Genomic DNA, 25,283 nt, shown 5'->3' on the forward strand with positions numbered 1-25,283 from the left:
CACAATGCATGAGAACACACCTAAAACCAACACACTGATTTACCATTAATATTGACAACACCAAACTGAATTTATAGTATTTGGCATTTAATAATAAACACAATGTATATAGAGAGTTAAGCAGCATGAAATTCAGATATAAAAGACATCCAACCAATCAGATAAAAAATTTAAACATTTAAAAATAAGTTATACTTACATAAGTTAAAAGTCTCTCATCAAAAGTTTTAAGACTAATGAAGTTAAAGCTGATTTATTAACCCTCAACAATATGTACACCACTTGAAAGCAAGCACAGCTGATCCCATCAAAATATTAAACACTGGAAGTTATCATACTGTAAAAGCCTATTTAGTTCCATTAGTACACTGGGTAGCTATATAAAAATTTGATAAATAGTCTAACAATGCACATGAACATAAAGTATGAAAGCATTAGGACTCTGAATTGAAATGCCGATCACTGTAAATTATACAGCAAACTCAAAGTTCAAAAGATAAATTTCAATTTATTTTTCTTTGAAGAGTCCAGTATGAATAGGTACTGGTTTAAATGGAGAAGGTAGGCCATAAGTTAAACTATGAGATAAGGGAATGGTCTTAAAACAGATGGTCTTGGTACTTGAAACAGATTCTGGTACATATTCCAATACATTTTTAACAAAACCAAATCTTAGGAGAATTGTAAGAGAAACAATTATGGAATGTCTGCCTTGCAGAACTCTCCTGTTCTGAAGGAGCAGATTATATCCATGTTCCAAAATCTGGAATGCCTTCTCCGCCTTTATTTTTCAGTTCACATATCAGACGTTCTTAGCATGCAAGAAAACTGATCTCAAGGGTATGAAATGTTCCTTTTTCTGCTATGCTGTGTGCAGTGGAAATCAAGATATAGGCTAGCAGAAGAGCAGTCTGAATGTAATTCATTCAAATAACTAATGTATTACTTCACATCACAGAATTCTGACAGAACTGAGATTTGAGCATGGTGGGCAGGTGCCAAAATCAGCATACAATCCAAACTTGGTAACTGTCGCAGTTAAACACGCATTGCAATGATAGGTAAATGTTAGCCTTGATAAGCTAGTACTTATCATTCTATCAACTTGTAGACAGATTACATTAAGATGTTTTCCTTTTTAAGAGTACATTGAAGTTTAAACATTAAGAACTTCACTGGTGATCAAATTCTCATCTTCCAGACCACTGGCTTTAGCCTCAGCCTGCTGTTCAAGCTTCTCCACCATCTCTTTCAAGTGGTCTTGGTCTTTGAAAAAATGCACATACAAGTTCCTTTCCATCTGATGCAGTTTACTGGACTCTAAAAAGTTTTTCTTGGACTTCACATCGGCAAGCAGATCCATAAGGAGTTGATTCAGTTTCTTTAAATCAACCTCCAGTTGGTGAAACTGCTCAGTAAGCTCCTAACAAAAAAGACAAGACAAAAAATCATTACTTTTATATTCCTAATATACTAGCTGAATTAGAAATAAAGTTTTTTGCTTTTGGTAGCCACTTCTGTTTGTAAGTGAAAAGTCATTACAAAAAAATCAAAACACAGGTGATGAAGGATTCCATTCAATTTATGTAACTTTAGAGCTCCACATAACAGTACTCGCATGAGGTTATGAAAATTTACTTGTTTACTAAACCAGTTAGGACCATAAGAATCTGCCCTTCAATTAGACAGATGGTTGAATAAGATTTTCAATCAATCTTAAGTCTTTGTAGCTAGTCAAATCTTAAAAAACCCCACAAAAAACAACCCCCCCACACACACACAAAAAACACTCCAAAAAACAAAACACCACATGGGAAAAAAAGCTAATTCAATTTTTAAATTAAATAATTAATTACCAGCTACAATTTTCCCAAAAGTCATCCTTATGACACTCCAGTGTAAGTAGGCTAGTCATCTATTTGCACATTATTTCCTAATTAAAGGAATTACTTTTCTTGAAAAACAGTAGCAATAGAAAGAGATGTCACTATGTTTTAAGAAGTAACTTGGATCAATAGAAAGGTATTTGATAGATATAATAATGTCATCCCTAAAGGCGTACTGTTCCAATTACAAAGTTTCATTATTAAACAAAAACTGTTGTATATGTTGCAAATTCCCTTGACAGACAAAAGTGTTAAATATATTTTCCTGTATACCAAGTTAGTTTCTTGTATACCAAGTTAGTATTATGTACCTGAAAACTTCCTTCAATCCATTTCTTAGATATCTACAATTACTTAACAACAAACCAAGTTGCATTTGACAACCCTATTGCCATTTAAAAGAGGCTCTAAACCAAACACCTGGGAGCTCTGTAGCAGGACTGTCCTGCTAAAACTGCCCTTCAAAATTCTGATATTCTTATTTTGTCCAAATGAGCCACCTATGACCAGACTTTTTAAGGGGCCAAACTGTACTATTCAGGTGTTACAGACAACAGGTAAAAAAAACACCTGTCTTAATAAGGAGAAATTTAAACTAATTTTCCACTGACACCATATCCAGACAACATATTTCCCACACCATAAACTTACTACTCACACAGGACTGTACACACCTTTGAAAGGAATTAGAAGTTAAATGCAATTATTTGCTCTGAAACAAAAAAAAAATTATTACCTGACAAGATTTACAAAATTCTAACTTTTGCTAAGAACAACACAAATACTGGGCTCATCATCATTACGCTATTAAATTTGTTGCTGATATGTGGGTGCCTGATTGTGTGTCTACAACCTTCACACCACATCTTCCTCATTAAAAGAATACGGCACACATTAATGTAATAATTTTAATAACTAGATAATGGCTTACCTGACTACGGAGTTGTATCTGATTTCCTCCATGATACACAGCATCATAAAGGGTATCTATATCACTTTCTAGCTTGGACAAAAGGAGAGACTGTTCTTGAGAAGATGCTTCTAGCTGATCTTGTGCTGTAATACAGTCCTGCTTTAACTTTTGAGCCATCTGTACCAGGCTTTCATATGTTTTAAACAATTGCTGGTTTTTATTTTCTCCTTCAAGAAGGTGATATAGCCTGTAACAAATGAAATTAGACACAAGCATTTTTAAGTTTCCTAAGCACTCCTGTCATGATTAGTCAAGATAAGATGTTCATGTTGAGAAGTCAGAGGACTAGTAAAGGACAGTACTGCTCAAGGTACTCTTACAACTCTGCTGTATCTCCCACTAATTTAATGATTCTATCTATATATAGTTAGTACGTGATCAATAGGACTCCAAAATATTTAAATATTAAATTAACAGCAATGAAATACCAAAGTAACCATTAATTAGTACACAATGAATGCAAATAGTTGGTAAAAGCACATTGTCAATTTCTATTTTCCAACACTGCAAATACAACAAAGTAAGATCCAATGTTTTTAAGGGCTAAAAAACAGCAGACTTCAATGGCCAATGAGAAATAAGATAAATCTTTATGACATTTTCAAGCTTCCGGGACTATTTCCCATTTTGTGTCTATGAAGAAACTGCTAAGAAATTCTCCAATTAGTTATTAGTCATGCAAATGACAGCAATATTTGCCGTACTAAACTGTACTCTTACCCTGCATCAAGAAGATTAGATACGATTAGATCTCTTTGCTCACTTGCTACCATCACCTCAGCATATTAAAATCTTCGGAAGCTGAAGCCTAAATACAGAATCTGACTGGCTTTACTAAGAGCAGGAGCTATGTTTCAAAAGTAATTGAGTTTCTTTCAAGTGTCTTCTGCTTGCAAACCCTTTAGGGGGTTTATCACTTTTTCAACTTCCCTTCAGAATCATGAATACTATCACATGCCTTTTTAAAAAAAGAAAGTGAAAAAGTAGCCAGGCAGTATTCTGATTTAGTGATTCAGACTTGTAATGATAAATGTAAACAAAAACGTTACAAGCTGCCAATGCAAACGCACAATGGGAGCAAAATTAATGCAGTTATTCACTGTGCAAGACCATACTCAACTATCACTTAACAATTATTAAGACTTAATTACTTAGACGGTGAAAAACTAGACTTCTACATGGGCGACAGGACACTGAAGCCAGATGGCAAATCGAGCAGTAAGAATGAGCTAAACACATTTCATATACTGAAGGAGTCATTCCTCTCCCCTACCACATGGGGGTTTTGGTAGGCTAAGCTGCGGAGGCCACAGACATGACCTGGGAAATCATTGTTATTAACAGTGCCCTATATCTATACTTCTAGAATAACTTTCAAGAGGTCCTATATCAGGACACCACATAAGACAGGGTTTAATTTGAATATTCATTATATTCTGAATATTGTTTGGGAATGCTTCAGCAATATTAAAGACTGATAACTGAAGATTTTTTTCCTCAGGCAAACCTCAAAAGAATTTCAAAGGATAATCAAGAGGCAAGTCTCATATCTTGAAGGCTTCAATTCTGGAGAATTCAAAATACTAATTAGCTATAGCAAGTAATTAAGAACTCAGCAACAGAAAGGGCCTAGATTGCCTAAGCCTTTATCTCTGCAATATTATTTCAAAGTAAGTCAAAGTTCAATAGTGACTCTAATGCTTACCTGCAAGAGAAACCATCATTTGAACTAATAGTTTTTCTCGGTTTTGCACGCTGAGTTTGCTCAGCTATCACCTGTAGTCTCTGTTGTAACTCATTAATGCTCTGTTTCAGCGATTCTACCAGATTCTCAAGGTGACAGCAGATCTCCTTATGTTTCTTCAGCTCCATTTCACAGGCTAGCTCGATAAGTTCAAATGATGCTTTCTGTCTTACCAAATGCCTGCATATTTCATCTTGTCTTGAAGCATAATAATCCTGCTGAGCAATCTGATGATCCAAGTAACTTTTCACCACTGGAGCAGTGAACAGTCGTGCATTCTCTTTCAGAAGGGGAAGCAGCTCTTCATTGTTTATCCGAGTTATATCTCGTTTAATTGTTGAAAGTTCATCATTTAAACTAGATATTTTGGCATCGAGGTTCTCTTGTTTTCCAGTATCCTGCAAAAAGTAAAATATTTGTTAATTTCTTCCTGGTTCCCTCCGAGACACTTCCCTAATGCATTTCTTCAGTTCACACCAGATTCATGTAGTTCAGTCACATTGCAATCACTGCATCTTTTGTATCTGTGAAGTTAAATAAAACCTCCACAAGCCATTTTACAGAACTTTAAAACATAAGGCAAACACAGACTTTAAAAGTACATATAACTAAATGTATTTAAACAAACAGTAATTTCATTTCATTGCAGCACCAGGGAAGAGTTTATTGCAAAAAAAATAGATGAGCTGTAATTTCACTTAGAACCCAGATTTCAAGCATGTCTAACGGAAATCTCACATGCAAGCATATTTTTTTATATATTTAGTCAGATGACTATCAACACTGCTATCAGAATCAATCTTTTTCAAATTACCCTAATCAATCAAGCCCTAAATGCTAGTCATCCGTAAATGAAAATATACAAACTGACATGATGCCTCAAGTTAGTCCATGACTGGCATAAGTTAATATTTTTCCTTCTGTTACAATTTCTTCACATACTTAAATTCCAGTAGTCACATCTGCCCATCACTCGCTTGTTGAGAGATTTCTGAGGCTTCAACTATCCGATCCATTTATTTGGTATTTAAAACACATCACCATATTACACATATATACAGATAGGAATACACTTCTCATATTAACTCCTCAATATCACAAAATTTCAACCAAACTTAAGCTTTTGTTTGTTGTACAAAAACTGAGAGCCAGTTAGAATTTGAAATTTCAAACTTAGACTGAACTGGAAAGGTACTACTAAATTCTGGGTTTTTTAAGGTAATAATTCTGGAAAGCAGACTTAGAGGTACTCTGCCATATCAAAGAATTTCTGACTATAGAAACCAGAGCTATTTCACATGAGGATTACTGTGGCCAAGACTAAAACTTTATAGAAGTGCAATTTTACTATGTAAAAATATTTGAAATCACAATAATTCAGCAATTCTTACTAGATCCAGTGAACATGCCTGCCTGTTTAAAACTCACCTTCTGCAGCTTACCTTGTCATTTAAGGACTGCAGCATGCTCTCTGCACATTTTATAGCTGAATTCATGCTCTCCTCTTTAGCTTGTATCTGAATTAGCTGGTGCTGAGCACAAATATACGCTGTCTGGAGCCTGGCCATCTCTAGACTCTCTTCACAAATTTCATCAGACTCATCACAAGTGACTTCTTTGCTTATATCTGCAAGTAGAAAGCTGTCTTCATGTGAATTTTCAACCCATTCAGACATACCTTGACAAGAGCGGGTTTTTAAGTATGAAGTAAGTGCTGCAGTGCTTTGTTCTTCCTGAGACAAATATTTGTCCAAAGAAAGTTGGGAAAAAAACACTGGATGTGAACCTGACCCTTCTTCTGAATCTGAAGCAGTGAAGAAAGAGGCCAGTTTCTTAGTTGCATCTATAAGAGACTGCAGTTCATTACTGAGCTTATTATTTGCTGCAGTAAACATTGCCAGTCCTTCTTTCAAATCTTTATGTGCTTCTTCCTCTTCGTTTTTTAATCTTTGTAGTACACGGCTGTTTTCAGAAATCATCATTTGAAGCTTATTATGCCGATGAATTTGTAGTTTTTTTAACTTCTGAAGAGTTTGAAGCTCATCCTCAAATTTCTTCCGTTCCTCCTCTTCGTCCTCCTCCTCTTGGCTACTGTTCTTTGAAGCCACAGGCTTCCAGGTTTTAAGGACTTCATCCAGCGCACTTCCTTCCAAAATGGGCTTACCAGACTCAAGAAGACTATCAAACTCTTGCAGTTCTTTTTCAGATACCACACACTGCTCATTTACATTTCCACAAAACCACTTCACAAATGATTTCTCTTCCGAAGACTCAAACAGCCAATCAAAATCTTCTCCATTAAGCTCATCAGCCTTGGGATATCCAATTTTCTTAAGAGTTTCCACAAAATCATTCCCACAGCTCATGATTAAAATATTTTTGTAAGCAGAAAAGATCCAAATACATGAAAAAATCTGGGATATTATTCCAGTTGTAATTTTTTTGTCGTTTTAAATGAATATTCAGTATTTTAGTAAAAAGAGTCTGCACAGGAAAAAGGAAGCGTCAGATCACACCAAAAAACTGAATGCTATTCTGCTTTAGAGTTGCTATTGGAAAACTAGAAACAAATTTTTATTTCAGAGATGTCTTAATAGATTTTGTTTATCAAACCAGGGGACATATTTTTACATTGATTAAAGCCCTGATCTTTGCAAACACTAATGCTTTTCCTTAATTCATATAAATTTACTATTAAAACAGAATACTACCATGAAATTAAAAGCAACAGGTGTAAATACTGAGTAACTCACTAGCCTGCAAAAGTGATTTACTTATATAGTTTCCTCACATTAAATAAAACACCCCCACCCACAATCATTTTATCTCTTCCAAAATAAGAGGAGCTTTCAGTTTGCTCTAAAAACAAAACTACAGTGACATTACACTACACTTCGAGATATTGCTTATAGCAATTTTTTTACTTCGGCAGCAAGCAGAATCTTGTCTTCCAAACCTCCATTCTAAAATTTTCTTTGAAAACAGAACAAGAGATCCTTTAACATAAAAATATCTCAACATAATACTGCACTTTATTTATCAAGTATAAAAAAATAAAACTAAGATCAGTGTACGGACTCCTGTGAGAAGAGTCACAACTTATAACTTTTAAGATAAAGGAGTTTGCTGTTTTGCTGTTTCCTAGCATATAAATCATCACCTTTCAGATCCTAAAGTGAGCACAACAGACAGCTAAGAAAAGCAGAAATTATCAAGAAAGACAGGAGGCCTTGTCTGCAATACGCTGGTAATATCCATGGTGTTTTTTCAGTTTGGTATTACTTAATACTTTGTTTCTAGAACATACATTCCACCAGAAAACCCCACTTCGCCAGCTGGCCTGGAGGGCATGAGTGCTAAAGGAGTAAATGCATTCTTCTGAAATTCTGTGTATTTAGTTATCTTAGAGTTATAGATTATATAAGAAACAGACTTGTTATGCAACTTTCATGTCACATAGCTGCCTTCCAACTGCCCTCTGCCCTCCATGCTAGAAAAGGGCTGTCGTCAAGATAAACAAGCAAAACAGAGTGCACACCGCTTTCTGTATGTGTATGCGGATCACTGAGGGACGCTGACACTGCTGCTCGAGCCGCCATCAAACACCATAGAATCATTTCGGTTGGAAGACACCCTCAGGATCATCGAGTCCTAGCATGACCTAACCTAACTCTGGCACTAAACCATGTCACTAAGAAGCTCGTCTAAACGCCTTCTAAACCTCCCCAGGGATGGTGACTCCACCACTGCCCTGGGCAGCCTGTTCCAGTGCCTGACAACCCTTCCTGTGAAGAATTTTTTCCTAATAACCAATCTAAACCTCCCTTGTTGCAACTTGAGGCCATTTCCTCTTGTCCTATCACTTGCTACTTGGGAGAATAGACCAACACCCTCCATACTACAACTTCCTTTCAGGCAGTTGTAGGCAGAGATAAGGTCTCTCCTCAGCCTCCTGTTCCCCAGGATAAACAGCCCCAGTTCCCTCAGCCGCTCCTCATCAGACGTGCGCTCCAGGCTACTCACCAGCTTCGTCACCCTCCCAACCAAACACAGCATCTTTGCACCCCTGGGGAAGCCACCCACGATCCCCACCAAGGGGAAGCCCCACGGCCGCAGCCAGCTCCGCCCGCACGAGTGGGCCCCTCACGGGCTCTCTCTCAGCGACAACGCGTTCAAAACGCCGCCGGCCACATCCCAACTCTGGCGCAGCTGCGTTCACGGCCAAGAGCCGATCCCGGGCAGGGCAGGACGAGGAGGTGGAGGGGAGAGGGCACGCTGCGCTGGCTGCCCGACCCCGGTACGAGCGGTTCCCGGCCCCGCACCCTCGGTACTCACCACAGCGCTGTGTCCCGGCGGAGCGTTGAGGAGGGAAGAGACGCAGAAAATGGCGGGAAGGCTGAGGAGGCGCCCGCGCGGAGAGGGGCGGGGACGCCGGCGGCGCCAACAGCTCGAAACGCCCGCCACGCGCTAAGTCTCGCGCGGCCTCCCCGCCGCGGGGGCCCGGGCGCCACCGCCCCGCCGCCGACTGCGCCTGCGCGAAGGCGCCTCTTCCTCCCCGCCGTCCTTCTGCACCGCCCACCAGTGGGGGACGGGGTCCTGCGCGGGGATTGGACGGGGCCGGCCTGCTCACCGGTGACGTCACGTAGGCGGGGATGGGGCGGAGCTCTTCACAGCCGCGGGGGCGGGGCTTGTGGGCGGTGGTTTCCCTCCTCAGGGTGTCCCAGCCCGTCCCGCTGCCCCGACCCTCCGCCGGGGTCGTCCTGTGGCCGCGTGTGGGAGGAGGGGGCTGAGGGCGGCCTGGCTGCGGTTCGGCGTCGCTCAGCTTTGATCCAAGCCGTGCCACAGGCCTGTGTGGCCACCAGCCTCCCCAGAGCGGAGCGACATGGCTGACGGTGGCCACCCCCCCTCTTGCCCACGGTGGCTGTAACAGCATTTCATCCCTGCCCAGTCCTTTTAGTATACTTTCCACGGACTTGAGGTCCATGAATTTGCCTAACCTCTTTCTGAATCTGCTGATACCCCCCAAAACTTCACAAGACAACAAATTCCTGAATATCACTACCTGCTGCGTAAACAAGCACTTTCCTACCCTCCCACAGAATCCCAGGCTGGATGGGGTTGGAAGGGACCTCTGGAGATCATCCAGTCCAACCCACCTGCTAAAGCAGGTTCACCAGAGCAGATCACACAGGAAGGTGTCTGGGCGGGTTTGAATGTCTGCAGAGAAGGAGACTCCACAACCTCTCTGGGCAGCCTGGTCCAGGGCTCTGGAACCTCACAGTCAAGAAGTTTCTCCTCATATTCAGATGGAACCTCCTGTGCTTCAGTCTGTGCCCATTGCCCCTCATCCTATTGTTGGGCACCACTAAAAGGAGTCTGGTCCATCCTCTTGATACTCACCCTTGAGATATTTATGAACATTGATGAGATCCCCTCTCAGCTTCTATTCCCCAGGCTGAACAGACCCAGCATCCTCATTCTTCGCAAGAAAGATGCTCCAGACCCCTCAGCATCTCATCCAATGACCCTCGGTTATAGCACTGCAGGGTTGGTGAATGGCTCTGCTGCGTTTACTTTACCTGTGGCCTCCAGAGTGATTTAGAAACCACCGGTAAATTTCCCTTCAGCTCTTCTCTCCGATTTGGAGGGTTCCATGATTTTCTCTGGGCAAAGCGAGTGCTCCGTTCCCTGATGATCTCAGTTGTCTTCGGCACCTTCTACAACATCATTGCGCCTCGCTCCAGGTGCAGAGATGAGGCTGCACCCATTCCTCGAGGTGTGGGTGCACCGAGGTTTTCTACAACATCCTTCTCTCCAATGATGCTCCATTTTCTTGGCTGTTTGATTGCTGCTGCCCATGGAGCCCCCAGAAAGTTCTCGGCAATGATCACGGGGTGTATTCTGCATTGCGAGGGCTGGTTCTGAGCATCATGTAAAATTCACTAGCAATCTGAGCATCATCCTTTATCAGCCACTCCTCGCCTTTATCTGTCTCCTGTTTATGTTTTGTGTGCCACAATTTCTGGGCTCCACTGCTCACCTTGCAATAGCCTCCTTGATGCTCTCACTGAGCCATGTAGGAGGGAGGTTTGGGCCACAGGTTTATGTTTGTGTCAAACATTTTACCTGGGCTTCTAGTACAGTGGCATTTAAGCTTTCTGATTATTTGTACACTTCTTGCTTTTGAACTCATTTAGGGTTTTCTGGCATTTCCTCCCATTTTCACACATGTAGTTTTCTTTAAATTGAGTATCTGTCTGCTTTATTTGTCTTGCTCTCCTCTTACAGTGTTAAGCTTAATTATGCTGTGGTTGCTACTATGGAGCAAGTCACCCACTAATAGCTCTTGAATTAGATCTTCTGCACTGCTGAAGACTAAATTCAGAATGGTGGGTATGTTGTTTGCTTTTTTTTTTCTTTGTAGTTTCTAAGGCCAGTTATTCTAGAAAGAAACCATGTATTTCATCCAGAAATGTTATCTCTACAGTTCACCCCAATGAAGCATTGACCTAGTGTGTATGTGGGTGGCTGAGTCCTCCCACTACATGTCCTAAATATGCAGCTTCTCTAATCTTGCTTAACGCAATTGTTGAAATGAATCAACGCAGGGAAATGAGCAACCTCGCAGCTCAGCACAGCTAAAGCTTAATTCACATGAGCTTTTCTAAATCAAAATCAGCGCCTATATCACCTGCAAAGCCTGTCTGCGCAAGACACTTTTAAATTAATACCTGACCTGGCAGTGAGTTCTCATGGGTAAAAACACCCGTAGTGTTGAGTTCCTCCCCATCAAATTGCAGCCTGATGTGCAGCTGCAATTTAAGCTATCTCACGTTTTCAAATTGTCTTGCAGATAGTGCATTGCATTTTTCCAATGGGGAACACAACCATTCACTGGCTTATTTCATAAGATGACGCCCTTTTGGTTCACTCAGTTGCTCACACTAAAATCAAGTTGTCCCATGGTAGTATTTTGGAGGCTATGCTTCACAGTATAGATTTTTTAAAATTTTTATAAATATCAGTGCTTCTTATGTAAAAAATGACTGCGTAAAAGCAAATTTTAAACACCTAGAAATCTTCCTAAAAATCTTCCTGTCCTGAGAACAATTCAGCTCTGTGGAGCCCACCTCCTAGATGAAAGAAGACACATCTGATGAAAGATTGTCCATCTTTTGTCTATCAAATTGTCTGGATTGCTCCAACTAGTACCTTCCGCTCCCTGCGTGACCTGTTCCTCTCCCTCTTTCCAGATTCGCATGCGCACGATGTCCCACCTCCCTCCTGGCCTTTCACAAAACCTGCATCCCCATCTGTTGAGCTGGGCAAGCAGGACTTTGTGCTCCTTCGGGAGCTTTTGGAGCTACCTATGCGCTGGCCAGTAGCCACTGCCCGAGACCACAAAGAGCTTGGCTGGGCCAACCTTCTGGCACCGTCAGTGCAGGAAATAATTGATTTCTCTTTCTACCCAGACATGGAATTTTCCTGGATGCTTTCACCATGGATTGTCATTGCAGCCGCCATCCTATCTCTGCTTTGGTGAAAATTAGCCTGAAGGTTCAAAAGTTATCAAGGAAAGGAGGAGGGGAACAGATGGATGAAAGAGGAGCTGACAGACAGCATGATCTCATAATCCCCGCTGGCATAGGAATTCAGGCTAGAACTGAAATATTTTAGGTCAGAACATTATGCACTTAAACTTCTCATTTTGAAAGAACAAGCCTCTAATGTGAAACAAATTCTCATTTGTCATATCATCGACTGGCTTTTAGGATAGAGATTAAACAACAGCCTTCCCCTACAATTCTGTTACAAACAAACCTTCAGAATTCCTTCCAGCCCCTTTCCCCATCCAACCACAGCCCCGTGTGCTTCAGCTTTTGCTTTTACAGCTCCTTATGGGTCAAGATTGTTTTCCTCTGATTCATTTTTTTCTTGGTTGTGTTTGGTCAAAACATAATTAAAGGCTTACCTTACATTTTTTTATCCATTCTAGGAGCAGTTTTGCATCCGTGTTGGAGAACCAGTGAGGTTGCTTAGATGATATGTTGCCTTCACAAGCTGTTTTATGGTGGATTCCAGCAGATTAAGAAACAGGCATTCCTGGAAGGATCTCTGCAAGCTCTGCGCTGTTCCATTGATGCCATGTTGTGTTTCTTCCACTGCAGAATTACGTTGTTGTGCCTGATACCTCAGAGAGAAGCTGTCGGGTACCCATTGGCCAAGGCAGTAAGAAGCAGCTGAGGAGAGCAATTGCCATCCCTCTAGGATGCATCTGCTAGATGAAAAACTCTTATAAAAGTGTTGTTCTTCTTACCACTTTAGGATTTTGTTTGGTTTATGGAAAAAGAAAAAAAAAGAGAGGAGAGGAGAGGAGAGGAGAGGAGGGGAGGGGAGGGGAGGGGAGGGGAGGGGAGGGGAGGGGAGGGGAGGGGAGGGGAGGGGAGGGGAGGGGAGGGGAGGGGAGAGGAGAGGAGAGGAGAGGAGAGGAGAGGAGAGGAGAGGAGAGGAGAGGAGAGGAGAGGAGAGGAGAGGAGAGGAGAGGAGAGGAGAGGAGAGGAGAGGAGAGGAGAGGAGAGGAGAGGAGAGGAGAGGAGAGGAGAGGAGAGGAGAGGAGAGGAGAGGAGAGGAGAGGAGAGGGAGAGGAGAGGGAGAGGAGAGGGAGAGGAGAGGAGAGGGAGAGGAGAGGAGAGGAGAGGAGAGGAGAGGAGAGGAGAGGAGAGGAGAGGAGAGGAGAGGAGAGGAGAGGAGAGGAGAGGAGAGGAGAGGAGAGGAGAGGAGAGGAGAGGAGAGGAGAGGAGAGGAGAGGAGAGGAGAGGAGAGGAGAGGAGAGGAGAAAATAAGTTTTTAGCTGATGAACTGCAACAGTGCAGAAACTCCTTTGTTTTGCATCACACTGCACTCCTGCTCACAGCAGCAGCAGCAGGATGTTCGAGGTCCCCGCTGCAGATTGCTGGAGTCATAACCACTCCTTGGAAACACCTGGTCCTAAAATGTAATTCATTACTTTGAGCAAATTTATATTCTGAATGAAATACGACTTTTGAAGTGCCATGTGAGCTTTTATTATAATGAAGTCAGAAGACAGAAATCTGGTACCAGCTTGCTTTCTCTCCCAAGCACATGTATCGTCTCTTTAGAGGAACAGCAGAGTTCATTCTGAGACCTTGTATTCCCAGAAAAGCAGGTCAAAGCGATTAGTTTTCTTCAGCTTTGTTGGATTCAATGCCATAAATATATAAAAAGCTCCTACATGTTTGGGCTAACACTCCCAGTGTATTTAGACATACGATGCACAAGGTGATTTTTTTCTAGAAATTGTTTGTTTACTCTTCTGACCCTATTTTGGATTAATATTAGGGGTGATCAGCTGGGCTGTCTGCGAATGGGTTTTGTTCCGAAGAAACTGGAGCTTTGTGTGGGAACTGCCATGGGGACTCGGCAGGGACCGTGGATGACCTCTCCTCTTCCTTGCTCTGCTCCCCTCTCCGAGAACTTTGCCATTGAAACGACTTTAATCTGCCTCTTTTAGAGGAAGCTGATGGTTAAATCATCACAAATTCAATGATAATTTAAGACTCTCTTGCATTTAAACAGGCTTTGTCAAAGCATTTTCGTCCAATCTTCATCCTTGCAGCAAGGCAAACTTCTGGACTTCTAATATTAAATTAGAAACCTCGATCATTAGCAAAATGAGGAGAGTTACTTTTCTCATAAACAAATCAGAAGGCATTACAAAGGTCAGGAAATAAGCTGTACAGGTCATAAACTGTACGGGCTTTACAAAAAAAATGTGCCATAACCTTTGTCATAATGCTGTTAACCCGTGCAATTCTTTATTGTGCTAAGAAAAATGGTGCTGTCCCAAAATATAGCACTGCTAAATGTTTATTATAGCTTTTTTTTGCGGTTGGAGAGTGATTTATAATAAACTAGTGATGCGCTGGGTTGTATTTTGTGCTTGTTCTGTGATAGTGGTAATTTCAAAGAAAGCTTTGATAAAAAAAAAACCAGTTTACTATGCTTTGCACACAAATATTTTTACTGATTCAGCAGCTCAGTTCATTTGAATCAAACATAAACATATTGACAGGCTGCTTGCCACGATTTCAGCTTAAAACTACTCTTTCTATAATTTTAAGACATCACTGTATTTAAGTGCAACATGTTTGACAAACTGAAACAAAAACCAGTGGCTGTCACACACTACAGCTGAGGGTTCCACAAGGCGATTTGCAAAAGCTTTGCAGTTCTGTCCCTCCTCTTACGTCTCCGAGTAACGAACTAAAATGCTCATTTTTGCCTGTCTGTGCATTGCTCGTGATGTGACTTACATATTCGACAAAATACAGGCGCAGGACTCGCAGGCTGCCTCGTGACGCTTTTTTTCCCTATCTTGCACAGAGCTGGAATGGTTGCAAGCATAACTACTTAAAACAGACACTAATGCATTTCAATTTGCACTCTGTTTTACAGGTTGGTTTGTCTTCAGCAATGAAATAGTGGAAATTTATACAGCACCCATGGTTAGAGACAAATAACATTAATGACGATTAGGGCTGCATTAGGCCAACATATGTAAAAGAACTTCAGTTTAAATAGCACTCCAACCTTCGTACCGTACTATTAATTTGAATTGCTAAAACTCGGTGAGCTCCTTATGAAGTAGTCACTAAGCTTGTATTTGCGAAGATTTGCAAAGAGAAGAAACACTATACACACACATACACACAGAAGATGAAGTATTTAAAAAAATGAAAAGCACAACAAAAAGGTATAAAAATCTGGATTTATATTATGACGAGATAATGACACAACACAATACTCTGTGTGCTACAGAACGTGGCAAGCACTGTGTACATGCGAACAAATGAATCTGTACAGCTTCCCTTGGCTCTGGCAAGGAACCCGCCTGCCAACACCTTCAGTAACCATTTGACCAAGAAAGAGCAGAAGGGCTCTGCCAGTGCTTCACGTGCACCAAAATGTCGTCACTTAAACATCCGTGTTGCACAGACCCTTTCAGTGACAGAAATTGCGTGTAAACACATTTTGCACTTCTTGTGCAAAATGCAAGGAAGAAATTCTGAAACCAGAGCGCCTTCACTCTGTCGGGCGAGTCTGTGGATTTGCCTCTCCAGGAATCCTTTCCTGGGGTTAATTTACAGTATTTCACATAGAAAGAACAGCCGAGGTGACCCAATGGTTTGTGATCTTTCCTTTTCCATAGATACTCCGTGTTTAAATCCTTGGTAGTTACGCGACACGCTTGATGTTTCTTTTGCAGCTACCAATTAACAACAGTGCATTTAGTCAGCCACTTAAGCAAATTGGCTCATTTAATTGCTGGTGAAATTAATGTCTGAGTGTGTTTGCCCCATTAGTGTTTGTATGGAGTACAGCTCTTCCTCGGAACTATCTAAAGGGGTTCAATTCTCCTTCTACCCAGTTTGGAAAGTCCACGTTAATGTATTAAGTATCAACATTGTTACTGGCTCTCACCACACACAAAACCAATGGCATGTAGTAGTAACAAAAATAAATAACAGATTTCTGAAAGAGTAATCTGTTCTGCAGACATTCCTTTATCAACACCATCACAGAATAGAACTGCATAAAGTTAATGGTGTGGTTCTTTTTAAAAACTTATTTCTTTTCTACAGGGCCAATCTGCAAGGATGAGAAGCCTTGCTGATAATTGCCAGCCTGCTATAAAGTTGGTAAAATGGTGAAATAATCACTTCTTTTCCTACTCCAAATCTTACACTAAGAAATTAGAATAGAAACAAATCTATAAACACCAGGTGAAAATCTCTGTCCTTCTCATGGTTTTTGGGGAATCTTTTATTTCTACTTTCATCTCATAAAACTCACTCTGAGCCAAAATTTGGGTTTTGCACAGGACAATACAGGATCCAGGCTCTGAGTAGCAACATGTTGTACAGTTTCTACTGGGCAAACCCTGCTTTTGGAAGGTAAATAAACCAACCTCAGTGGGCTGGGGGGGTTACAAATTGAGCAGAGATGGGATGGGTGTGAAAGAGATTCATCCTCCAAATGACAGTGGAGAATATGCAGGCAGAGATAACAATTTCAGGCTGGTTTGTTTGTTTGTTTGATTTTAATGCCTCTCGTGTGAGGGCAGGGAACGCGCTGACAGAGCTCGGGAAGAGCTGAGCCAGGAGGGACGTGTGTGCTCCCGACACCTGCACACCGCGAGGTAAAACCTTGCCTTCCTCTCCCACCAGGAAACCAGCCAGACCTCTGCGTCTCCAGAAAAAGAACTTCTTGATGACTTCATCTCTCCAGAGCCTTTTCCAAAGAGAAGACCCAGCAGCCCTGTAGTCCTGTCCCTACTCCTTCTCACATGTGGTAATTGCAGAGAAAACAGATCATAGAATCAAAGGATGTCCTGAGCTGGAAGGGACCCACAAGGATCATTGAGTCCATCTCCTGTCCCAGCCTGTGACAACCCCACAGTTCACACCATGGGTCTGAGGGTGTTGTTCAGTCTCTTCTTGAACACTGTCAGGCTTGGGGCTGTGACACCTCCCTGGGGAGCCTGTTCCAGAGTTCAGCACCCTCTGGGTGAAGAACCTTTTCCTCATGTCCAACCTGAACCTCCCCTGGCACATCTTCCTGCCATCAGATGAAGCGAGCAGTGTCGTGTCCTCACCTGCGCAAAGCACGGTCACGACGCAGAAGGGCAGAGCTGCCACGGCGCTGGTGGTTATTTCATCTGGCAGCAAGCCACCTGCTTTTTGCCGTTGCATCGTGATTGCAGGTACGGTTCACACTCGCACACGGATGGATGCATACACACGAAGCACACACACAAATATTCAGCTTAAAAAAATAACAGAGAAAATAGAGCACTATTTGCACCCCAAGGTGATCTGGCCACAGGTAGCGCTGCGCTGGCTGCTCAGTAGCAGGTGAGCGATGTCCCCATAGGAAGGTCAGAGGCTGTCACCGCGGGCTGGCCGGGGCACTGCTTGGGGACAGGCGGCCAGCCAAAAATCCAACATTTGGAACAGTTTTGCCATCGCCTTCAACTGGGCTCATTCCATCCCAGCTGCAGGAAAGGGGCTGTGCCTGAAAACTCCACCTGAAATGGGGCTGCACTGCAGGGACAGGGACACAGGCCGTGTTGTTTTTTCTTTACCGCCATAATAGCCCCCAGCTGTAATAACTGAAAAAGTAAAACCAAATAAACCCTTTTTATTCCCACTCAAGATTATTTGAGTAATTTTTATTGAAAATATAAGATCTACAAAGCCATGGATACCCAGCGTGGAAGAACTCATTAAGTTAGCACATTCATCTTTAAAAGGAAAATTTCAGGTCGACCTAAGGTACAATAATGTTCAATTTAAAATCTCAGTTTTCCTTCTGTAAGTTTCAAATCTCTTTTCATTAGGAGGTTCTGTGCAAGAGCTGCTTGTCATGAAAGGAAACACTTTACAATTCATGAATGTGTTCATTATATAATAAATGAACAGCAACAATATACTAGCCTTTTTTTTCCTGTTAACAGTCGTGTGTTAAAGTAAACTCTTACTTTTTTTTTTTCCATGATTTGGAAATTAGTTACATATGCACCAAAGGAGCTAGTAATTTCTGCTGCTTGTCAGCTACACACAATGAGTATATTGCTGTGTGCTTTCCCCAACAATGAGGATTTTAGTAATATGCAAGGTGTATAGAACATAATACCAAAACCTGCATCACAGAAAAGGTTAATTGTTTTCTTATTCAGCTGCCAGAGTTTATAACCTTAGGCCCCTCCCCAGAGCCAAAGAAGGGGTGGCCGTCCTTTAGGTTATGTAAATTAAATGTATATGTTTTCCTTGTTGGCAAGTTCCAAGCAGTAAGCGAGAGTGCAAACAAGGATCTGTAAGCTGCCACAAAATGTATTCATATTTCTACTCTGTGTTGAAAGAGCCAAGGGAGGACACGTATGTCAGATGTTGAAAGAACAACTGAATCTTTGTTTTTGATCATCATGGTCAGTCTGTCATGAGGTCTTGTATCTGAATGCTAAAAATGGCACCACACTTGGACATCCCATAGCCTTACACAGTACGTTTGTGTTTCCCCAGCCACTGAGCACTGGTCTCACAGAGACCCTGACGTTATAAGCTAACAAAATAGAGATTCGGGTGCTGGAGAACCCGAGGGAGGGCTTCTACAAAGACAATTCACCCTCGCGCCAAAACCTAATTTTACGATTTTACTTAAAGCGGCACCGACTCAGTTGTGAGAGGGTGGAGATACGAATGCACCTCTCTGCTTCATCCGCGAGAAGGTGGACAACTGACCATTGGAACAGAGGGTCTCGAAACAAAGCTTAGTTGTCCTTAAAACAATGAACAGGAGAGGCAAACATCAATGGTCACCAAGGCACAATATGACAAAGGTGAAGAGTCCCTGAGACTCTGGTCTGGGTCTGTACCATTCCCCTCCCTATACAAGTAAATGAGAACATTTAGGAAAATATAATACAAAATCTCTTACAGGAAATATAGACTACACTTGCTAAAATCACTTCCCTAAAAGTGTTTATAGCTTTTTTCTTTTTTTTTTTTACATTTCTTTTTTTCTTTTTTTTTCTTTTTATTTTTTTATTTCTTTTTTTAAAAGACCTTCTTTAAACAGATAATGCAAAGACTGGTCCATTTTTTTCTTACCCGGCAAGCCAAGCTCTAATGACTTCACTAAGCAGAAGTTGTATTAAAATACATCTTCATAGTATTGCTACGATTTGGGTAAATATGTTCTGAACAGCTTGATGAGTACTAAATAAACTTTGCTGTTTTACAGCATACATTTTCATTTTTTTGCACTTTTTTAAGAATAGAAAATGCAATTATAGTGTGCAAAAGAAAAAAAAGATTAATTATCTTCTAGCTGAATACTGTAATTTTAAGCCATGCCTTCCATAAAAATGTATTGACATGTGTAAATAGAAGAAAAGAAATACAAGCAGAGATTTAATTTCCTTGCAAGGAAAGATTAACTATCACAAACTGGATCGCTTGAGTTCTGTATTCTTCAGACAAAGAAGTGAAAAAGCAACCCAAAACAACACTGAAATGCTTCAAATGTCATCCATTCCACGGTAACAGGTTAAAGTTGCAGTGTTGCTTCCTGCTGCTCCCGTTAACATGGACAGAATGATTTGCTGCTGGTTGGATATTGCATACAAAAAAGCAAAAGAAAGTTGAGATCATCCCACATGAAGTCATTATTAGAGCTGGCTTTTCCCCCGTTTTGAAGTACAGTAGTGACTTGTAAATATGACCTTTTCTAAAGATCATCTGAGATTTGAACATTTATCTGCCTGCTTCACCCAAACAACTGCTGAAAGAATTTATTCTCTAGAGCCCACTAAGCAGTATTCAAAATGGTTTGGTTTTTCTTTTTTCATAAAAAAAAATACCACAAAAAGTAGTTTTAGGTTAGGTTTTCGTATCTCTGATTCACTAACACATAGATTCCATTTACTCATCCACGTTTGAAAATGGTTTCTGCAAAATCAAAATAACTATCAAACTCCCTTACGCCGTGCTTCCAACAGTTTGAACTGAATACTTCTTGAATGGAATGACGTAATTTATTTTCTTTAATTTGCAGTATGGCTACATCAAGCTAGCTTTAAGTCACAACTGTACCTAACCACAGTTCTCTGCAGCAAACCCATGATTTACAATATCCAATATTGTGGTTACAGTGCAGGGAACGGTGGGTAAGAAACCTCCATGTCAGAGTACTGGGGCTGGGGTTTCCCGGAAGAGTGGCAGTTGACACCTCTGGAATTTTCATATATAAGTGCTTCAGTCAGATGGTCCTGAGTTGAGCGGGTCACTCAGGCACTATGAGAGCCTGGCATTCAGTCTGCGGGAATGTGTGTAGCCTCCGTCACTCGAACCGCTTTGCAAACTGTAGTGGTCTTCAGCATCGCTGGCACTTCCAATACTGTCCATTTCACCCGGAGTAAACTCCATTCCTTCAATGTCTACTTCTAAAGAAAAAACAGAAGGGGCATTCTCAGAAAGGCTGTAGCAAGTAATCCTGGGCCAGTACTGCCTGTGTCAATCAACAGGTGAAACCTAAACCATACTTCATTTTTTAGAAGTAAAAAAAACCTTGAACAAACCTGGAACAGTAATTCCTGAGGAAAAGTTCATCTTATCCACTCAAGAATTAAAATCCCTTCTGTGCTCATCCCCATGAACATACTGTATGAAATCGCCCCCAAATGCTGTCCCAGAACTGTTCCAGCCTATGCCTGGACACTGATGCAATGGGTACAAACTGGAACACAGGAGGTTCCACTTAAATTTGAGAAGAATCTGCTTCTCAGTGAGGGTGACAGCCTGGACCAGGCTGCCCAGGGGGGTTGTGGAGTCTCCTTCTCTGCAGACATTCAAACCCGCCTGGACACCTTCCTGTGTAACCTCATCTGGGTGTTCCTGCTCCAGCAGGGGGATTGGACTGGATGAGGTCCCTTCCAATCCCTGACATTCTGTGATTCTGTGATCTCTGAAAAACCCCAGGGCTCAGAGGCCGCAGCGCCGTGCAAGGTTATTCCAACCTATACAACAGGTGTCGGCCGGTGGTGACCATGGTGTCACCATATGTCCACTGGTGACAGCACCGGGACCAACAACCGTCTGCCACCAGCCCTGGGAGCGTCATCCTGGGCCAGGGTTCGGGCACAGGAAAACTCCACGGGAGAAAACAGCAAATGGTGACAGGCAGCTTGGACAGCTCTGTCTTCAATGACAACCAAATGTAGAGAACACTTGGTGATCGTTACACAGAAAATATATTAAAATTTCACAGTTAATGATGTAAATTAATTTATTCACACAAATGAATTAAGACTACTAAGAGTTCCAAGAAGAAAATATTATGCCAGCCTTACCAATAATTACACAGAAACGTCAGAATATTAAATGGCAAGTGTTAAAAAACTGGCAAAAACACATGCAGTATAAACAGCTTTAAAAATGCACCATGTATTAATAGCTTTGAAACTGATGATGAAAAAGGATATTTTTCAAAGCATGTGAAAAAGATGCAGTAGTTTTTTATTCTGCAAATCACGTAACGGAACAATTTTGTCTGGCTTTTGTTGAAAGTTTGTTTTTAGTTCTAAATAATGATTTGTGGCTGCTCGAGGACCCCTTCCCTCCCCGCTGAGTTACCTTGTTCAGAGTCAGTGGATATTGTTGATCCCATGCTGTCGGTGCGGATCCGCTCCATGCCCTGCACGGATAGCTGCTCCAGTCGGCGCTTGAGGTAGCGGTGCTCCCGCTGTAATTGTTCTTTAATGTTTAGAGCTTTTCGGTCCTGTTCTTCCAATTTCTGAAAGGAAGAGAAAGATAGTAAGCCGACAGGTTTTTATTCTGGTTGAAACATAAGTAACTTAACATCTTTTTATAAGCACTACTTTTAAAACAACTTACATTTAATTTTAAATTAAATTTAACTTTAAAAATTATTTTTTTACCATTCTACAGAGGTCAGTACACTATAAGCTGGCTAGGCCAGAACTGAATTTGTTTCACAATAAGCTACATGGATACAGAGGAAAAAGAAAGCCAATCTCACAGAGACTCTTTTGCCACTAGCAGACGTTGCTCAGCTAAGACAGGACAATTGTTGCCTTGCTGTGGGGAACAGTTAAATCGTTTTGTCAAGCAAAACTGGCATTATCTTTGATAACTAGAGCACAGCTCAGGTTTCAGTCAGAAAGCAACAGCTCTTCAGGTGAAATAAGACACTCGTCACCATAAAGGAACCATCGCGAGCCTCCTGAATGCTCTCCCTCCTACTGCAGGCCATGGGCATTTTTACCATTTAAAAAGCTTCAGTAACAATAAGTAGTATTAATTATATATAGTAGGAGGAAGTTACAAACAGTTCTCTTTATTATTGTGTTTTTTTCCTTGAACTTCTACAGAGCAAATATGGTAAATCTGTGATAACCTCCTAGGAAATCAGTGGTATTAATCCAAAACTTCTCAGCAAACAGCCTGTGAAAGGATCCTTCCACACATCTACCTAAACTCTCCCCTCTGCTTGAATAAAAGCAAGCATTAATTTTGGAAGTAAAAAGAATACTTCACACCCAGTAAAATGTGCTGCACTGTTGGTCTAAATGCAGTAACACAAATAGTCTCTTATGATTTCAACTGAACCTTCTTCCAAATCACCGATATCCATTTAAAAATTGATGATAGAATTTGGGAAGAAAGTGTTATGAGTATCATGTGATCAAAAGCAGGAAAGGCATACAAAGCAAGACACCTTACATTATTTCAAAAAATTATCTAACTACTGACGTAAATTACAGCTTGTAGCCATAAAAGCACTTATAAGAAAGACCGATTTCTCTGTGAGCTGTGTTTACACCAGCACTGAGATTTAGGAGATGAGCAGGGAGCGAATGCGGCTGCTGGCGACTCCTCCCTGCGTCTGCATGAACCTGCGCTTGCTTTTCGGAGCGGGGTGGGACAGTGCACAGCAAACCACAAGCAAAACAGTTTCAGAGATTCTGCTGCTCCAATGCAAGCCTGAAAACAAAAGTATCTCTCTTTGAAAAAATAATCGGCACTACTGGAATGGGCTGAATGAAATTTAACGTCTGCAGCCATGTCTTAAGCCCCTCACAGGCAATACACAACGCAGATACGCATTATATGTGGATACACAATGTTGTAATGAGAAAAGGGGTTGGTACATCCATGTACACAACAAACCAAATGCCCCCAATTGATCAGATTTCCTTTTCCTGTATTTTCCTGGCTGCCATCCCGAACTCTAACAACTATTTTAGGAGTGAACTCAGTGACTCATATCCAGGAGACTCAAAAGCATCCAGTCTTTCAGGGCAAATTTCAATTTATAGGGGGGTGTGTGTGTGAAAAGTTCAAAACTAATGACTATTAGAAAGGGCAGCCAGGCCTGGCAGTGCAGCAGGGGTGAAATGACCTGCGGGAGAGGAGCAATTAAGTGGCAAGCCAGTTAGGGTAGGTCCAGTTAAAAACCTTAAAAAGAAAACTAAACTTCAGTTTCAGTTTTCAGCAAACGAGTACTCGCTACGGCGCACAATGGACTTGGAAAGAATCTGTTTCTGGCTTTTTTAATCAGCAGCTGAAAGGGTAAGTGCATGGCTAATCTCCCACACTTGCCACTTGTAGAAACATATTTTCAATTTGTATGCAGCAGCCCATGATAGGGGGGCAGCTCAAGACAAAAAGCACATGCGGTGCCTTTCACGCGTGTTAGTCTGAATTATAAACAGCAGGCCAAAATCTCAAATGCTAAAAACAGGGGTTGCCCAGCTGGAGTAAATGTGCTTACAAGAGCTGAAGAAGTAGCTCAGTAAACTTGTGCACAAGAATGGTTTTTGCTTAAATTAATCTTTAATTCTTTGTATGAATTACACTCATTTCTGCAACTGCAGTGAACCTCAGTGCTGTACAACAGCAGGCTGCTCTCCAAAATACTCCGAGATTACTGGCAGTGCTCGGCCTCTCCTGACACTTTTCTTGACCTCTTTCCCTATAACACTGAAAAAACACCAGATGAATAATTACAGTCCAGGACACGGCAGCAGAAACCTGTTATTTAACTTTTACATTTGAACACCCGTTTGTCTTATTTCTACATATAATTCCCTGAAACCTATGTCAGTGAAAATGGGAGCAAAGGTGTCTTTGGAGAGAAGAGGCCTGAGGAATTAATTCTTTTTGAATTACCTGTGTAAATGTACAACCTGAACTGCTGCCGGATCATGGGTGAGATTTTGGGTTGGTTTTTGTTTTGAACTTGTTACACCCATGAAACTTGCAAGGGGAGTGGCAGCTAACAGGAGACTGCATTTCATTTTTGGTTTCTTTTAAAGGACTGTCAAATGCTCCAGGATCTGGTCATCAAGACATGGGATGGGGATAAGACTTACTAGTAGCTATAAAAACTTTGACTTCTTTGGGTTTTTTTTGATCGTGAATGGATCTGGCTTTTTACATTGGGATCAACGCAGTACAAGGCTACTTTGCTCAGTCCTTAAAAAATAAATATAGTAATCGAAGAATACATTTGATTCATTTATATTCTTTAAAAAAAATACTATGTAAGCCACTATTAACTATGCAGAAGTCACAAAACCACCATTTTATGTATCAGGAAATTGAAAAACACAAAACCTCGATACTGTGACTGAAATCCTTGTAACCAATAAAGGCCAAAATATCCAGAAGATCAGACATACGGATACGGATTTTGTGTGAAAATTGGTTTCCTCTCTATGGATACACATTCTGAAAGATTCTGCTTTAAAAGAAATAAAAATACAGATGAACATTTTTACCTTGATATGCATCTTAGCTCTTTTCAACAGACTTAGAGTGGTGTGTCTGGTGCTGTCCGGCCCGAGAGGCACAAGCTGTTTTAGCTGTTCCAAATATAGCCGCAGCTTAGCCCGCCTGAAATTATTAAAAATGAAGAATGTTGTAGTAAAGTTCCACCCGAACAGCATATCCTACATGAAAACACCATCTGTTTGCAGGATCTCAGTGCAGAACTCGACTCAACGGTGGCTTCCTTTCCCCTCCCTTTGGCAACGCTTCAGACCGAAAGGTCACTTGAAACGCAGTAACGCCGCTTG

The 25,283-nt window shown here is 41.4% G+C and overlaps 2 protein-coding genes across 4 annotated transcripts in view; both read right to left on the reverse strand.

Annotated features, from left to right (window-relative positions):
• Positions 1 to 237: 237 nt before the first annotated feature.
• On the reverse strand, positions 238 to 9,117 carry HAUS3 (HAUS augmin like complex subunit 3). Of its 2 annotated transcripts, none has more exons than XM_065837160.2 (5): positions 8,939 to 9,117; positions 6,046 to 7,087; positions 4,565 to 5,001; positions 2,818 to 3,046; positions 238 to 1,423 (listed from the first exon to the last, which is right to left on the reverse strand). In XM_065837160.2, exons 2-5 carry the CDS (start codon positions 6,967 to 6,969, stop codon positions 1,157 to 1,159), a joined length of 1,857 nt encoding a protein of 618 aa, XP_065693232.1. In that variant the 5' UTR covers positions 6,970 to 7,087; positions 8,939 to 9,117; the 3' UTR covers positions 238 to 1,156. The 2 variants fall into 2 exon arrangements, with proteins under 2 accessions (XP_065693232.1, XP_071664587.1); XM_071808486.1 differs by having other exon boundaries at positions 6,046 to 7,163.
• Positions 9,118 to 17,821: 8,704 nt separating this feature from the next.
• The window catches only part of MXD4 (MAX dimerization protein 4), a 41,389-nt gene continuing 33,927 nt past the window's right edge, over positions 17,822 to 25,283 (reverse strand). For both annotated transcript variants that reach the window (XM_065837413.2, XM_065837412.2), the window contains exons 4-6: positions 24,987 to 25,101; positions 21,817 to 21,976; positions 17,822 to 20,627 (exon numbers count right to left, since the gene is read on the reverse strand). In XM_065837413.2, the coding sequence (XP_065693485.1) occupies positions 20,479 to 20,627; positions 21,817 to 21,976; positions 24,987 to 25,101 (424 nt within the window). In that variant the 3' untranslated portion in view covers positions 17,822 to 20,478. The remainder of the gene's footprint in view (positions 20,628 to 21,816; positions 21,977 to 24,986; positions 25,102 to 25,283) is intronic.

The sequence above is a fragment of the Patagioenas fasciata genome, chromosome 4, assembly GCF_037038585.1.
Source record: "Patagioenas fasciata isolate bPatFas1 chromosome 4, bPatFas1.hap1, whole genome shotgun sequence".
Taxonomy (NCBI): domain Eukaryota; kingdom Metazoa; phylum Chordata; class Aves; order Columbiformes; family Columbidae; genus Patagioenas; species Patagioenas fasciata.

What these genes read in the sequence shown, in the direction of transcription:
- HAUS3 (XM_065837160.2), bottom strand. Translation starts at nt 6,969, where the DNA reads ATGAGCTGTGGGAATGATTTTGTGGAAACTCTTAAGAAAATTGGATAT. An exon ending in TGCAGTCCTTAAATGACAAG is followed by an intron (nt 5,002 to 6,045) that starts GTAAGCTGCAGA and finishes TACTTTTTGCAG; the next exon opens with GATACTGGAAAACAAGAGAA. An exon ending in AATGATGGTTTCTCTTGCAG is followed by an intron (nt 3,047 to 4,564) that starts GTAAGCATTAGA and finishes CATTTGTTACAG; the next exon opens with GCTATATCACCTTCTTGAAG.